Source organism: Trachurus trachurus (genome assembly GCF_905171665.1).
Source record: "Trachurus trachurus genome assembly, chromosome: 4".
Classification (NCBI taxonomy): Eukaryota; Metazoa; Chordata; class Actinopteri; order Carangiformes; family Carangidae; genus Trachurus; species Trachurus trachurus.
In genome coordinates, this window is record NC_139898.1 from 17282790 (window position 1) to 17300172 (window position 17383).

The following is a 17383-nucleotide window of genomic DNA, read 5'->3' on the forward strand; positions in this document are numbered from 1 at the left end:
CCGCCCCTTAGCCTGTCATGTGTAACCCCTCTATCGTCTTCTGATTATTATCACAGTAGCCTTTGACCACTGCATCACTGAAGACCCTGAAACCGCTGACAGCTTTATCCCCTAGTTTAGTATAGTAGTAGTAGAGTAGTTATAGGCAAAAAACCTGTCCTGTGGTGGTTGAATTTGGAAATTTGATAACTCCAGCCAGGTGAATAGATAGTTCGTCCCTTTTGGCTTTTCTGTCCCCTCCTGAGGGCAGATGTAGATGCAGAGAGACAGACCGACGCCCACTGAACTCGTGTAACAAGCAGCTCGTACAGACAGATGGGATCAAAGAGCCTGAAACCGTATGGAGATGTGATTATGTGGCGCTCCTTATCTGCCTGGCCTTGAACACTGCTGATATCCCCTCGGCCTGCTAATGCCTCACATCTGCTGATCACCTCACCAGACAAGATCACTCCCTCGCTTTCTCACTCCCTCTCTCTCACTCCCTCTCTCTCTCTCTTTCTTTGCAGGAAGCACGTGCAGAACGGGGTCACCAAGGAGAAACATCTATAACGGGCCCTCCATCGCCACCACCTGGCACTAGGCTACAAGTACGAGCAAGACAAGACGCCTCCCTGAGACGGCTCACGCTCTCAACGTGGCTCCGAAGGGAAGAGCGTCACTAACAGAAAAGGAAAGAAAATACAAAGTTAGGGCGCAATGAGTTTTTATTCTTCTTTTTTTGTTTGTTTTTGTTTTAGAACATTTCATTACTGTCGTTTTTGTTTGCAGTCTTGTTTTTATTAGAGCACTGTGAATGTTATTTCAGGTGACTTTTGTCTTATCGTTGCTAACTTTACATTCGATAGATTCAGTAGAAACAAACCAGTTTTTTGAGTGAGAGTTAGACTGTGATCGTCACATACAGTTAGTGCGGGGTGTCATTCATCACTATCACCCTTCAAACAGCAGCACAGAACCAGAACGAGGAGAAGGTTTAGGCCTGTAGTTAGTAACCTGGTAAACAAGCAAATACTCTGATTCGGTCGGGATGAGCTGTGTTTGCCGTCAGTTAAATATAATCTATCTCCTTCCTCCTCCCTCCTTCTTCAAAGTCCGTCCATTCTGACTCAAAGACACAAGGAGAAGGAGATTTAAAAAAAAAAAAGAAGAAAAAAAAAAAAAAAAAGGAACCAGAGGGAAACATTACATTGCTCTGAGTACTGCTCTAATGGCTGCAGTGATGCTGGAGTCGAGCTTGTCCGGCATCGTCTGGTGCTGTTTCACCACATGTATTGATTTTCATATCATTGCACAAGTCAGTGGCGGCGACCGCATAGCTGTGGCCCCCTGCGTCCATTAGTCTGAATGGAAAAGCCACATTGATGTGTGTAGGTATGTACCTGTGTGTATGTGTGAGTGTGTGTGTGTGTGTGTGTGTGCGTGTGTGCGTGTGTGTGTGTGTTAGGTGTGAGTATGGATGTAGCCGAGTCTTTTAAACTCACAACATTTCACCTCTCAGTTTCTCTTTTACTGATGAACAACAGACATTTCAATATTCACTTGGCATTCCTGTATGGGAAAAAAAGAAGCTTTTTATTCTTTCTTTATTTTTGTTTGTGTTTCTTGTCCTTCCCCAGTGCGTGTTGCAAAGCGTCTGTTGCTGCACTGACATGAAGGCATACAAGCTGATTGCTGGTTTAATGACGGCAAATAGCTAGAATTGATTGACTGGGTTTTAGTGTCATCATCATGGTTTAATTTGTTTAAACAATATGGATCTGAATTACCTTTAATAACCAGTTTATGGGTGGTGGCGGCTATTGTGGCGATAATCAGGATAATAGCCCAGGATTTGTGTAAAGATAAAAATCGGTATGATGAAAAACAATATGTATGCACACATTATGGTATTCAGGAATGCATGACATCGGAATGATTTTGGAAATATGCTATGAAATTGTCTTACAACGAAAACAATGAAGAAAAAAAATTAAGTATGTAATCATAACGTCTTTATAAATGTCTAAAATCCATCCTAAAAGTGATCTCTTTTGACACGTCAGCGACCACTGAACACACAATAAGTGTTTGCAGACAAAATACACACAAAAACCAGTGGGTGACAAAACTATGATCTCACGTACGGGAAGATATGAGAGGGAACAATTTCATTTGACAGCTTCACCAGGTTCCACTGCTTCACTGTGTGTGTGTTTAGTGCAAAACAGCTGCTGCACCTGTAGACAAAAAAAAAGAAAAAGAAAGATATTTCCATTCTTCCCACCTTCTCGATCAAATTCAAGCTTGTTTCGATGAACAGCATGCTTGTACTGCTGGAGCAGGCCGCAGATGGCGTCCGTCCGTAGGAGAAGCGTACGTTCTTTGCTTTAGTTTTATGTTTTGTCTTCCACACTCCCTGTGCCAGCAACATGGGGAGTTAAAACTAACTTTTCATTTTACATTCAGCTATCCTTATTATTGCTGTAGTTAAATTTATAATTGATTTGTTTTTGGAATTGCTGCTGTTTTTGTTTTGTTTTGTTTTGTTTCTCTGAGAGCACTGCTTGTATTCCAGTTGTTGATTTTTCTGCTGTGTATGAATTTCTGATAGTCTGTTCAGATTGGATATTTCCAGGGACCAGGGAGAGCCGTTTTCCATCCACATTACGAACATCTGGATTTAGCCACAGATCTCTTCCATTTTTTTTTAATCTGAATGCTGGCTCACTCCCATTTTACTGTAGTCTTTTTACACATCCGTACTGTAAGTACAATGGTTTATCAAACATGTCGCTGTGTGTAATATATCAGACATTCAGAGTCCCGTGGCTGACTGAGTTTTACTAGCATGGTGTTCTGTGACCTCTGAGGTCCTGCCTGCTCAACTGTGAGACTAGAGCATCCATAGTTTGCTGATATCTTTTGTTATATGATGACAGGTGACAGGTGAGGGAAGTTTGCAGTAACCACACAAAAGAACTGTGATTTGGATTAGGTGCCAGTCATCCAAAAAAAAAATCTGGTATGGTACTAAGTGCTGAAAGTTGCACCTAGAATTTCTCCACCTCTCTCCCACTGTGTCAAACTACAAACAGTGCTGTGACGTGACGTGTGAACGAGTAACTACTACCAGGGGTGGGCGATATGTGAATATGTAGCTCATGATCAGACAATATATAATAATATATTGTCTGATCAATCAGCTATTTTCAATCAGCTGTTTCCTGACTAGATTAATCAGCAATCATCTTTTTATTTTCAATACGAGAGAAAAGTTTGAATTCCCATAAACTACTACAGTACTGAGTATATTAGAGATGCGTGTCTTTATGGATGTTTCACAAATGTCTATGACTGAAATGTATCTTAATTAACCTCAGAGCAGGTTGTGTGTATGAATTCAACCTTTTCTTTTACATGAAAATATGTCCTGTCCTAGCCACAGGGGATTCAGCTGATATTTAAATATCATTACTTCATGTATTTTGAAGCCTTATCGCGCACCCCCAACTACTACCCAGAACTGACAAAACTATCCGAAGTTGAAGGAAGATGTAGAGGTTGTCAGTTTATTTTTCTTTTCCACCTGGATTTGGCTGATTCTTATTAAAATGTTTGACATTTGCAGTTTTGACATTTGAGGTCATCTTTGGTTTGACTTTGTTAGAAACATGTCGCCTGTGAAGCTCGCTTCAGTCAGACAACTCAAACCCGGGACGGAGTTATTCTGTGAATGTATTCCTCAGAGTTGATATGTGATGTCACTCTCCATTTGCATACACTAAGCTCAGCACTAAGAATCGGGGGAGTGGCGCTTATGTTTGCTAACAGTAAAACAGCAACGGTGACAAGACCACCATCACTGCAAAGGCTGGATTGGATTTGTGTTGCAGTGAGTGTGACGCATTCAGTGGCCAGGCTCGGACCTCGTCACTCCCTGTTAGCATACACTAGGCTCAGCACAAAGAAAACCAGGAAGTGACTATAAAAGTACTTAAAAAAACACCAACAGACTACAGTAAGTAAAAGGACCATGATGTTGCACAGGCTGCAGTGGATCTGTGTTGCAGCGAGTAGAGTATGACACAGTCGGTGTCCAGGCTCTGACCCTGTCACACCCTATTTGCATACACTAAGATCAGCACAGGAAACATCAGGGAGTGATGAGAAAACTAAGCAGCATGGCAACAACTTCACTGGTGTGACGTTTTCTACCAATTCGAAGAAGGTTGTCTGTCTGAACCGGCTCACAGGCGTCAGCCCATTGTGACACAAGAATATCTCAATCAGTGTGTCAATTGTGCCAAAATGTCTACCCAAATAATGAAGCAAGTTTGTGTTTGTGGGAGCTGTTGACGAGTGAAGAAGAGAGCGAGTAGAGACTGACGGGCGGAAAAGCCCTGCAGGTATTTCTTATTAATTGCACTGTAATTTATTAGTATTATTTTTATTGTTCATTAGTAGATCAAAATTAGAAAAGGGAAGGGAGAATTGGGGAATTTTTATGACTTTCTGGGAAGAATCATTAACCAAATCTCTTTAATTAAGTGTATTTTAATGATACAGATTTTCTTGGACCACTGCTATAAACTGTAAGGTGTACAAATTGCCCCATTTGTTTTCCCTTAAGCTGTTTTAAAAATAAATTTGATCACTTTCTAAAAATCTGACCACTTGATAAAGACGAAAGCTCTTTTGTAATACAATTTTAATACCATTCAGCCAATGTTATCGTTTCATTTTGTTTCCCCATAAAATAAAACATGTCAGTAAACAAAGAGACGTGTTCCTCGTGATTTCTTTTCATCATTTATTGACTTTTTCTTTTCTTTTTTTCAATCACAACTGATATCATTTTCATTGCAAAGATCAAGTGTTGTGGATGAGGCGAGACAAGAGTTCAGACCAGAGGAGAGTTCATCTCAGTGCACAAACAAAAACGGCTTCAATAAGTTAAAAAAAGAAAAAGTTATGTGCACCACACAGTATTTCCCTCCCGATGGTAAATAAAATATCTTGTCACTGTTGCCATGGTGACACGGGGAAGGTTACAGGTATGCAGTATCATCTGGAAAATAGAAAACCGTGAGAGAGGGGAAAAAAACACCATTCACCCATAACGAAGACAGAAAGATCAAGGAAACACTACGGTATCGTTTTAATATTCTGGATGTGTTTTATGGTTTTTCCCCCATTAAATCCAACACTCTTTGTGTGACAGCCCATTTTAAGACATCCACTGTGTAAATACTGTAGTGTTGGCTTGACCAAAATCTGGACACGGCTCTAAAAAGGTTTGATCAGGTCACAGTTTTGCCGCAGTCAGCAAAGGTCTATGCACCGCGCATATTTTCTACTGATAAACAGGAGTAAAAGGAGAGTTTTTATCTCGCCACGATGTGTTGGAGTTGAACTCTTACACACTCAAACACGAACATGCTCCTATTAGACAAGAAAACATGTTTGTTGCATCTGACCTTTTTTCGTAACACCAGCTTTCAGGTGAAAGCGCTTCACCAGCTTTTATTTCAATTCAATCAAATCAGGATTTAAAAAGACTTCAGTAGTGAAAATAAGACACAAGTCACAGCAACGGAGAAACAAACCTGAACAACAGGTGACTCAAAAAGCAAGAAGGAAAGATTTTAAGGTGGAATTTGTTTACATTTATAGAACTATATATATTAAATGTGGAGAAAAAAGGGGAATTTCACACGTACAATAATTATTTGGCAAGGATTTTTTTGTCCCATTCAGCTCAATGTTTCTTCTATTTAATTCACTACCATTATGATTATACACACACTACTTCACATTTTATTTAGACAACTTGTCCGTAAACTCTATGTGTATTTGTGGAGTCATTTTCACTCAGTGTTTAAAGGATGAGTTCAGGATTTTTTAAAGTCTGCCTCAAGAAACTGTTCACATCTGTAAATCTACATCCACAGAGTTTTTGGATGCCCAGTGCCGATCGCTTATTTGCTGGTTCCAGTTTTTTGAGGATTTATCAATGATACTGGTGCAAATTCACCTTCAGACTGTGAACACAAAGGAAATGTGAGGACTTCACTTCGGGCTCTGTCAACCTGCGGTTGGTGTTCTTGTAGTATTTGACATATTTTAGTTGCGAAGTGAATTGTCAAATGATTTAGTAATAAAAAAAATAGTTATTTGCAGTCATAAAGATACAATAGGCCACAGTCAGCTGAGTGGATATCTTCTGATATTAGTCTTTAAAATGGGGAAGTCTCTCAGTGTGTTTCCTGAATGAGAGTTACTGCACATAACTATTGTTTTTAAGACAGACTTGTCAAAATGTGAACCTGTCCTTTAACAACAAGGTCGCCTTACACATCTCAAACGAAATAAATCCTGGGCTAAACTCTGCGTGGTCAGTTTCTCCCTCTAGCTGCCCGAGAAAACACGTGACGTTGGTTTGTCTGAATGATCACTCACACAGTGTTTGTACTGAGGAGGGGAATGAAGAGCAATCAGTGGTATTGCAACATCACAAACTCACTTAATCTAGTCTAGTGTCTGAAGTGTGAACAAATGGTTCAAAACTCAATCACCAGAGTTGAATAAGGACACTTCTGATGCAAGGGATTATCAGAAACGAGGGACGAGACGTCTGTGGGGAGGAAAATGATTCCTGATTATTCTGGTCGCTGGGACCAAATGGATTCAGTTGGCAGCAAGACAGGATCTGACATCATAGTTTGTGGATCGGGATGAAGGAAATGGAAGTGGTTCTGCTGGTTTAAAAACCATCATGACAACAGCAGGGTCTGGAGAAGAGAGGGTGTTGTGTTGGTTTAGTGGGCCTTTGCCTTGGGCTGGGTGATTCTACGGACAACACTGTAGAGGATCCCGAAGTTCTGCAGAGAGACCACAAGACCAGAGACCAGTTCATTTCATATCTCACCACAAGACTACAAAACATCTGCATTTTCAAACGCTGGCAACAATGTTTAGGGCTCAAACATTAGTCTCAGTGACAAAACATGATATATGTCAGATGGTGAGAGGGCGCATTGAGTTTGGAATGATGATATTAAAGAAAAAAAGTGCTTTACATGTCAGGAATAGATTTTAAAACTTGGACATTAACCTGAATGATCACTATGATAGGTTAGGATATACAGATATACAGATTTCAATAGACTGATCTGACAAGCCTAGCCAAGCTTCATGTGCGGGCCATATTCAATTATATTTTCAGAATTTGCTGCGAGCAAATAAAAACTGGAGAGCAGGGGTGTCCTAACTCCCTGCTGCAGTGCTTCAAATTTAAATCAGCTAAGGGTGTAAGAAAATATCAGTAGATTGAAATATCGCTATCTTCGCAATATTTCGTTTTGCAATACTGTGTCGAAATGTACATGCAAACATTCAGGGCGGTGGTTCATTTTTGTGTTGCATTTAAAACTCTGACTCCTCCGCTCCAACGTAGTAATGAGATCTCGTCAGAGTACAGGTCTGTGGCTGATCACATGCTCAAGCGATGGCTAACTTAGCCCAGTCAAGAAAGGGAAAAAAAACACAATACATTGTTTTACCTATAGTATCGCAATATATCGTATCGCATCGCCAGATTTTTGCCAATATATACCCCTTAAACCAGCTCATTCACAGTCTTTAATTTAAGTGAATTTCTTTACTTTGTGCATAGGAGCTGATATTTAAATGAAAAAAATCATTACAGTGGCAAAACAAGACGTGCATTCAACCTCGCGACTTTAACCTGACAACAGTCACTTAATCTGCCACCAAGACTTTTACATAGAAGGGAGTTGGGCACTTCAATCAGACACTTTAGAAGTAGAAAAGTATTTGTGCACATTTATGCAACATGGAGCACGTCTCAAAGGAGCTGGTGACTTACCTGGATCGCCAGATACATCATTCCTAAGTAGGCTGCGATGCAGACGGCCAGCAGCAGGTCAAAAATAGCAGGCTTCACTCTGCAGGAGAGGAAAACCGCCAGAGTGAGTTAAAGAGATAAGAGGCCAGATTAATAAAAGAGTAAAAAGGAAGTCAAAAAATTATCTTTCTCATTATGTGAAGGCCGCTTTTACTCTAATCTAGCTAAATTGAGGATTAATTGAATCAAGAGGAGACTTTACAGATAGCCGTGAGCTGCAGAGCTTTTACAAAGCTACAGTAAATCAGCATGAGCTTCACTAAAACGTCTCAGAGGAAGGAAGAGGAGGCTCATTAAAGCATACCTGTAAGCATTCATCGTCTGCTTCAGCTGGTCGTAGAATACAAACTCTGGATCCCTGAGGAGGAGAAGTGGAGAAACTGTCAAGAAACCTGATCACAATCCAGAAGCTTTATTAGATCCGTCATTTCTGGGGGGGTTTACTGGAAAGACTTCTTACTGCTTCAGGCTTTATGACAATATATATTTTTAAAGCATCTAAATTCTTATGTAACTGGTTTATATTATGGTGATAGAAAAAATGCAAATGGAAAAACTTCTCACAGTAACAAATGAGCGCCAGTGTTGTTGTGTTTTACCTTTTGTCAGCTTTGACGTAGTGTTTCTTGACGTCCTTGAGGTAGCGTCCGAGGTGATACTCCAGAGTGGACACCACGCTGCTGTCTTTGTCCACCAGTTGGGCGGCTCGTGGCTGCGCCGTGAGCCAGTCTACTACCGCTGATAACTGCTCCTCCTGCACCTGCTGATCCAATGCAAACATTACAACATACAGCAACATTATACAGCATACAGCAACATTATACAGTATGAACACAACCGCTTGCACAGGGCCTAGATTCACCAGCACTCTGATAGAAAGTGCTGGACATAGTGAAATGAATTGGAAATAATACACTGAGCAATAACTTTTTGGATAATCTGACCCATTTGTGTTCTGACCAACTTCCGATATAAAATTAAATTAAAAATATTTTTGAACAATACAATTTATGTCCCAAAAAGAAAAAGAAAAACAATATCAACTGTTGGCGGTAGGAGGTAAAAGAAATAATGACCTTAATACTACACTGTCTTTTGCTGTTAATATACAGGAGACATCTCAAACTGTCATCATTCATCGCCCTGCTTCACCTGCTAGAACCAAACAATAAACCTGCATCCCTGCATCACTCATTGCTTGTGCGTTGTTAGTTCAATAACTCACCATTTGTTCGGTGAAGATCTGCAGGTCTCCGGGGGCGCCCTGTGCAGCAGAGAACATAAACAAAAACATCACATCACAGGCAGGAAAACAGACACAGCGTGTTGTAGTTGCTTCCATAGGTTCCTCCTTCTGTTTATACCTTCTCTGTGAGGTTGTAGATGACCCTGGCCAGTGCTTCTGCTACCACCTTAGTGTTCCTACTGAGTTTCTTCACATCAACGTGAGGTCTGTAAGACACAAACACAAGTTCCCAGACAGTTAGAGAAACGGGAAAATCTCATCATCAGAGGAGAAACCAGAAACCCTGAAGAGAGACGGTTCACAGATCATCCAGAGCTGCACAGGCAGGAGGGGGAACGTCCTTGAATTAATCATTAAATAATACTATACAGTACAACTGAGGAATATATACAGCTCTCTGTCTGTGCGAGTGGTCAACATGGCGGTCTTTGCCAAATGTTGCTTCTCCTATACACCAATTAAAGACACAGTACTCATAATTTAATTACACAGAAGCAGAGGAGGATGAAAGAATGAAGAGTGGAAAAGAGAGAAAACACAGAAGGGACTCCAAATGTAAACCTTATACACCAACAAATCCTCCAACACTGCCACGATGATAAAAAAAAAAAAAAAAGTGTGTAATTATTATCATTGATGATGGAAACCATACACTGGTCAGGCCTCTAAAACACTTCACTCCTATCATGGGATTGGTACAAACAGGTAACACCTGAGACATGGACGAAAGCAGCTGAAAAACAGAAACTTTTCTTGTGGTGCTTCAGAGACTTGCAGTAATGAACCCACCCAGCAGGGGGCTCTCCCGCTCCGTGGCGAGAGGAGGGGGACACTGACCGCACGTCCATGATGCTGGAGCGCTGAGCCAGGCGGTGCGAGGGCAGATGGGACAGAGTGAAGGCCGGCAGCCGGCGGATCCCGAAGCGCTCGTGCTCCCAGGCCAGCATGTCGTCGGCCAGGTTGATTTTCTTGTGGACCATGGAGAACTTGACCTCCGGGTACTGACTACTCGACACCTGGGAGGAAGCGAGAGGGACGGAAAAACACAGGGGCCGTTAAAAATTATACACAGCTTATCCGACATGTGAGATGATTTGCCTAAGACTTTGATAATGATTCAAAGAGCTTGTGCAGCGCATGTGCTCCGGTTCACGACGAACATGAGGCGACTTCAGAAAAAAGTAAAACCACTGTTGTGTTACAGAAACATCTGCAACTTTAAAGGAGCAGGTGCTGTGTTTGCATGACCATTTACATATGTAGGTTATGAATGCCGCCAAGTAAAAGTGTATTTTTTGCTGTTTTAGGTTCTGGCGAGAAATAAAGTCTTGTTATCCAAGTGAGGCACTGACAGGAAACTGGCAGATCAGCCTCAGGTGTGTCAGGCCTCACTGTGCTTACCATCTCTAGCTCTTTAAGCAGAGAATACTGCGGAGATCCCTCTTTAGGTGGCTTGGATACATGGAGGTGCAGAGAGTCTCCGTTCCCCAGAGTGTCTAGACACAACACAAAGGCCACGTTGTCCTGCAGCAAACTGGAGTCTGAGTAAGAAGTAGGAAGAAGTAAGTCACAAATAGATTGACAAAATAAATAAAGACAGAAAAAGAAAAGAATTGGCATGTGGCACATTCAAACACAAGCACATAATCAAATCTCGGACATACAGATTAAGTAGGACTGAGTGTATCAAACTGGAACATGCAGGAGGAGTCTATAGTTATCGTGTCTATTTGCTCTGTTCTACTTAACATGTAACAGTTTGGTCTACTTTCTAGAGAGGGACTGGTTCTTTAGCAGATGTATTTTCACATATCTTCTCAATTTTCATTTTTTCAGACTGCTTTGGGAATAAGTTGGTGTTAAGTTAAGTTTAATTTTGCAATTTAAAAAGTACTGAAATCAAATAAGTGACTTAGTTTAGACTATGTGTGTTTTATAAAAACTAAATCAGGGACGCAAAACTGATTATTGAACAAAATCCAGCCACATAAACATTCCTTAAACCTCCTACTTTTCTGCAAGTTCTGTGTAAGTATACTGTACAATACCTGTGTGGTCCAGATTCTCCTCCAGCCAGCGTTTGGTGCCCTGGTAGTTAAACTTCCCTCCACCAGACACAAAGAACAGCAGGTTGTATCTGAAAACACAACATGATTCACACAAATGAGGCAAAGCTGTGAGAGAAATCACCGGAGAGAAGCAGACAGAGGAGAATATGTGATGTGGGAACTGCTTTCAGACCCTGAACTTATCTAGACACTGCCCGGGGACGTTGTATGTGAGAACACAAATGTCAGGATGGAGTTGGACCAGACGGGATAAAAGACTCTACAATATAAAGTCTGTGTAATGTCCGATTGAGCTGATGTGTGAAAAGAGACGGTAACTGTCAGGAGAATTCACATTGAACAGTGTTGGTTATGTTTCTATTAAGAATACAAAAATCTGAGAGTGAAGAAGATGCCAGCAAAAACCTCTAACTGAAGAAACAACAAGCGTGGGAACTTTGGTTTAGACAGACACCTAAATCCTCACACACATTGAAGGAACATCAAGAGACTCTGTTGTTTATGTTGTGATTTCCCAGCATCATGTGTTGCCTCGTGCATCCTCTACACTGGCGTCAACCACTGCCCTAATCTATACTTGTGGTTATAAAATAATAACCCAAGGTAAATGTTGAAAGAGTATTTTCAGGGACAGCAACTTCTCCAACACAGAGAATCTCCTGTTGTGTGCTACATGTTTGAAAATGCAACTGTGGACAACATCAGGCCGTAATGCTCTGGACACTGTCAAAAGGAGTTCAAAAGAGAAAACAGCTTAGCATAAACAGATGAAGGGATTGTCTGTGTCGGTGGAAAATAAAGAACAAGGCCTACTTTAAAATGATGCACATGAGGAGTAAGTAATGCTGACTTTGATCACATACAGATACCTTTATCTAATGCAGTGCTGTTACAGTAAAACCCATTAATCCTTTAGTAACCACTTTCTCAATAACAGGTTCATTCCTCCTGCTCAGCTACTGTGAGGTACAATTAGACTTCAGAATGAGCCTTTACCTCTTTACTGACCAGTGCTGCTGTTAAACCCGGCCAAGTGTGAATCTCATAGCCAGCAAAGTGTGCACATAATGTTCAACTAAGCTCTCAAAGCACATGTCGAGCAGGACACTTGGAACAAATGCGATCCACATACCAAATAGACTTCTGTTCAGATGAACCACTGGGATCCGCAATCAATACTGACTCCACTGTTTCATCATGTACGCAATGCATAAAGTGAGTGTGCAGCACGTCGAGTTTCACCGAGGTGTCTGTATTAACATGAATGAGTAAAATAATGGGATGTGGTGCTTTTTATGCAGCTAGAACACTTGAAAAAAATCTGCTGCGAGAGCCGTTTGAGATTCATGAGCCACAAAATGATCCAAAAACCCATCAGTATGTGAGTGTTGGCGTCATTACTCACCCTGCGTGAGTCCTCTTGTAGGTGTAGAGTTTCGAGAAGAGACGAGCCAGCTCTAGTAACATGGACACTCCACTGCCGTTGGAGTCGGCTCCGTACGACAGCCACTGGACACAGGAACATAGTCAGATTACATTTCTGGCCTGCTCTCTTTTTACTGACAGCTATGTGATGTTCTTATTTCCTAAACTATTATTGTACAAAGGCTGAGTTTATGGAGGCTGAAATTGTTAAGCATATTAACTGAGTTCTACAAATATTTGCAGAGAAAATATTTCTGCTGCTAAATTTCCAAATTATTTTCGAAACAGCGAACATACTGGAGCAACACCGAAGGAGTCATAGTGAGCAACCACGACAATGGTAGGCAGGTCCTCTCCTCCAACTCCAGGCAGACGACCCTGGTAAACAACAACAGAGCCGTTAGATGAGGCAGAAATAAACAAAGCAGAAAGAGAAACTATGGATTCAGTTGAATCAACACCACTGTAGGTCGAAAACTGTCTGGCAGAGTCACTGTGCAGAGCTGAAGCGGGTTCCAGTCACAGTCGACCTCCTGACCGCAGACCTCCGAGGGAAAACCCTCAGTCTGTCTCCTAATCCGCTGCAGTATGACTAAACCACTTTTTCCCCATTCTGGTTTTCACACAAAGCACAGATTAGAAAGTCCTGAACTAACACTTCTGGTGCTTTTTATTGTGTCGTGCTGACGGATTTCAGTCTATGTTAAAACTGTGAGCAATTCCATTTAAATCCCTTTATGAGAGAAGAAGCTGCTGCAGGTTGTCTGTAGGTTATGGGGTGTGTGAAAAAGTTTGTGCCTATGAATAAAAACTTGATTTAATTATTTACAGTAGAACACAAACACTGAATACACACTTAGGGTGGATTTGATTGATTCTGACTTCAAACCTGTAGACTTGAAAGTTCATGCATTCATTTATAAGATATTTGAGTCCACCCCTGAATAAACATAATACACACTGAGAAGTTAGATATTGCAGCAGGCAGCACACAAACTACTACTTTAGCCTAATAACATAAACCTCCATCTTACAAATGCATAATTGTTGATTTGGACACATTGTAATTTGTGAAACCATTTTCTAAGGCAAAGCCAAACCAAAATGTCAATGTCACTCAGATTCGTTTATTTAACCTACTACAGTGTTTATGTACTAAAACACAAAAATCTCATGCTCAGTCTCTCACCTCTAAACTGGTGATGGCCCAGTCACTGATGGCTTTGCTCTGAGCTCCACTGGTGACCATCTGGAAGCCGTTGGCCGTGGCCGTGTGCAGCAGCACTACAGGAAACGCAAACAGCAAAATTACATTCATATAAATGTTGTTTGAATGGACTGTTGTTGTATTTTCATGTCAACCAGAGCACCAGTCCCACATGTGCTATCCACTTGTGTGTACGTTGCAGACAAATGTATCGCACCAGGCAGGTGCGGTCTGGAGGGATCAGTCGCTACCTTCAGCTGCTGACAAGGCGCCCTGCGAGGAGGAGGAGGTCTGGGTCTGCGTGTAGATGGATAGGAGCTCATCATCCTCCATGGCGAAGTACACGGGGACGATGGTCTCGGTGGCCAACATCTCCGGCTCCAGCTCCATGAACTGCTACTCAGCATGCACAAAGAGAGGAACATCATGTTTAACAACAAAAGACACAAAACGTATTATGTTATTGGGCAGAGAAACTGATGGCTATTTGAAAGTGGAGTTCAGTATTGCACACTCGTGTTTTGAGTGGAATATGAAAAGCCTAAAACATGGTTGTAACTTATGTAACCAAATGAGTGATGCATCAAACTACTGCTGCCTTACAGGAAGATGAACAAATCCCACTCGGAGTGGGAAGTTGCACAAGTCACAGTTTGTGTGTTGTGGATCATTGAGGTGGGACTAAATCTCTGTTAAGGGTCATTAATCGTGAAGTAGTACATCTCTCGCCTGTTTTTAACATTGTTAACGTGCTCCGGATTTAGACACTTATCCTTTATAAATGAACTCAGAACAGATAAAACTTGTGTTTGGTGGAAAACAGTCAAGAATTAAAGAGAAAAACATCAATACCTGCACTATGTCCTGAGGTACAGCAGACATGTTCTTGGGAAGCGTGATGACCACGGCTCCCGCTGACTGGCGAAGGGCTTTCTGGTACTTATCGTAAGAGAAGTCTGCCAGTCGCATGATGACACAGCGACGACTTAGTACCTCTGCCTCCACAGTACGAGCCTCAGTGTTCAGGATGGCGTTCCTGGTACCTGAGGATAACACACACATACACTTATTAACAGCTGATCTTAAAGTTAACAAGAACTGGCACAAAATATAAACATAAATGTAATCACACCCAGGAGCTGGACAGTGATTTTAAAAGCAAGGTTAGGGTTAGGCCTATTCATCTTTTATTAAACGTGGTAGTTTCCATTCTTTTTTTTTTAAATCACAAACACTTGACAAAATGAGACTTACTGTGGACTGAGAAAAGAGGAAGAGGATACTGCTTTCTTTCCCAACTGTACCTCAGAAAGGAAAAAACTAACTTATCTAATCTATAGCAGTTATACAGCATTCAGACTGACAGATAAAACAGAATAAACTGTCATCATGTCCTTTCAGAGAGGAGGCTGGAGTGGACACACTAATCTCTTGATATTAAAGTATTTTTCCCGGTGTAATTTTGATTATTCATTCAGTGTTCCCCGGCCAAACGATGAATTATCAACCACTGCTGTATTACCAATCAGTACATACTTAAGCACATACTTTAGGTTGACTTCATTTAGAGGAGTAATAATAACAATCCTGCTGGTTTTGGTCCTTGTTGCTAAGCTACATTAGCAGCTAACTACCCTTCACTGCTGTCATTGGCTAACGAGGCTAGCTACAGTTAGCTGTAGGGAAACTGAACTACTCCTACTCAGTGACCATTTGGTGAATAATAGTGACGCTTTCACAGGCTCTCGGGTGATAAAGAGCAGAAAGAAAGAGCCGACTCACCGTACGGCTGTCCCTGCAGGTCGTACTGCTGCATGCGGTACACGGTGAACTCATGTGCCGCCTCAGCCGGGAGCGGCGACACCAGGATGAGCACGGCGGGGATGAACACGATGAAGGTAAGGGGGAACGAAGACTTGAACATGTTGTCAAACACCTCGCTGGCCTCTTCGAACATCTTGGCGATTATATTTAATGTACAGCTCGGGGTGAAACGGGGGGAAAAAAACACTTGGCTGTCACCACCGCCGCTCTCGGAAACTGACAGACAGCCGTGGACCGAGTGGAGCAGCAGCAGCTAACCGACCGAAGCTACAGCTGCCTGCGGGGTTTTGATCAGGCGCCCACCCCGGACAGCTCCTGGGACACCGACAAATCAACACTGCTCATAGATTGCGAAAATTGGTCGAGATGATTATGTTGTGTATGAATAAGTGCGTGCTTATTTAGGATATTAGTGTAAAAGTAAATTATTTGAAGCTGAATCGTCGATGGTCCTTCAGGCGTCTTGTCGGACAGCTGTAACTGCAGCTACATGTCCTACCAGTGTACTGCCACTAGATGGCGCAGTACACCACACTGTCAGCATACTGCCGTCTTTGCTGCTGCTGCTGCTGCTACTAGGCCTACTACTACTACTACCAGAGAATTACTACTACTACTACTACTACTACTACTACTAATAATAATAATAATAATAATAATAATAATAATAATAATAATGATACAATTGCGTAAGATAATTTATTTTAGTTTGTTTGTTTTGTTAGTTTCTTTTGTTTAATTGTTTAATAATTTCTACTTTTGACAAATGAGAAATGTGAAGAGGTCACCTGAAGCTGTGAGACATTTACACTATTTTCAGGAAATAATTGCTGTTTGCAGACTTAGTTTTGCCAAAAACTAAGTTAGGCTACACATTATCACAAGTTGTTGAAACACATATATTTGTAAGTAGGCTATTTGATCCCCTGCTGATTTTTTAAGTTTGCTCCCCCACAAAGAAATGTGTGGTCTATAGTTTTTATGGTAAATTATTATTATTATTTTAAGTATATTTTGGGGGGCTTTTTGGCCTTTAATGGACAGGACAGTTGAGAGAGAGAGACAGGAAATGGGAGAGAGAGAGGGGAGTGGGGTGTGACACGCAGGATAGGGCCGCTCGGCGCAGGATTTGAACCGGGGTTGCCTGCAGTCTACTAGCCTCAACACATGGGGCAGGTGCTCTACCAACTGAGCTAAACACCGCCCCATGGTAGATTAATTTTAACAGAGAGACAGAATATCAAAAAAAAAAAAATCCAGTGAATGCGACAAATTATTTTCCATTTTATCAAGTGAAATGAGGACAAAAATCAGCAGGGGATCAAATACCTATTTTCCCCCACTGTACATATGGCTTGTCTGTTGCCCATCCTGTAGGTTAGGTTAGCAAAATATTTTTGCTGACTCATCTTGCATTTGGGGGGATGATAAACTCGTCAAATCAACAAGTTATACATTATACTTCTGTTACTTAAAGGTAAAAGTAACAGGATTATTAAATTACCCAAATGACTCCTCTTCTATTTTTGGGGAGCATGCATGTTCAGACAAACAGATAGATTTGAAAAAGGAGGTTGTGGCCTCCTTGTGGCGCTAGAAGAAAAGTACTGAGATCACCATCAGGCCCTCTGACCAAAGTTTTATATAGAAAAAAAAACTAATAAAAATTAAAAGCCTGGGTCCAGCTGGGAAGAACTGAAAAT

General features: G+C 41.4%; 2 protein-coding genes across 5 annotated transcripts in view; one reads left to right on the forward strand and one right to left on the reverse strand.

Annotated features, from left to right (window-relative positions):
• cers1 (ceramide synthase 1) overlaps positions 1 to 4128 on the forward strand; it is a 28749-nt gene extending 24621 nt beyond the window's left edge. Inside the window, exon 7 of the mRNA XM_083970181.1 lies at positions 510 to 4128. Coding sequence (XP_083826307.1) covers positions 510 to 552 — 43 coding nt within the window. The 3' untranslated portion in view covers positions 553 to 4128. The remainder of the gene's footprint in view (positions 1 to 509) is intronic.
• A 1600-nt stretch (positions 4129 to 5728) lies between these two features.
• On the reverse strand, positions 5729 to 15954 carry ncln (nicalin). 4 transcript variants are annotated; one of them, XM_083970180.1, is made up of 15 exons: positions 15639 to 15954; positions 14709 to 14899; positions 14108 to 14252; positions 13839 to 13933; positions 12947 to 13027; positions 12630 to 12733; positions 11204 to 11292; positions 10557 to 10696; positions 9993 to 10171; positions 9274 to 9361; positions 9135 to 9173; positions 8509 to 8669; positions 8214 to 8267; positions 7871 to 7949; positions 5729 to 6863 (listed from the first exon to the last, which is right to left on the reverse strand). In XM_083970180.1, the coding sequence occupies exons 1-15, from the start codon at positions 15811 to 15813 to the stop codon at positions 6801 to 6803; spliced, it is 1683 nt and encodes a 560-aa protein (XP_083826306.1). In that variant the 5' UTR covers positions 15814 to 15954; the 3' UTR covers positions 5729 to 6800. The 4 variants fall into 4 exon arrangements, with proteins under 4 accessions (XP_083826306.1, XP_083826305.1, XP_083826304.1 ...); XM_083970179.1 differs by having other exon boundaries at positions 8509 to 8672; XM_083970178.1 differs by having other exon boundaries at positions 9945 to 10171.
• Positions 15955 to 17383: the final 1429 nt, after the last annotated feature.

Coding starts and splice junctions, on each gene's coding strand:
- ncln (XM_083970177.1), bottom strand. CDS start 15,813: ATGTTCGAAGAGGCCAGCGAGGTGTTTGACAACATGTTCAAGTCTTCG. Junction 10,172..10,556: donor TGCTTAAAGAGCTAGAGATG/GTAAGCACAGTG, acceptor GCTTCCTCCCAG/GTGTCGAGTAGTCAGTACCC. Junction 7,950..8,213: donor CAGACGATGAATGCTTACAG/GTATGCTTTAAT, acceptor CCTCTCCTGCAG/AGTGAAGCCTGCTATTTTTG.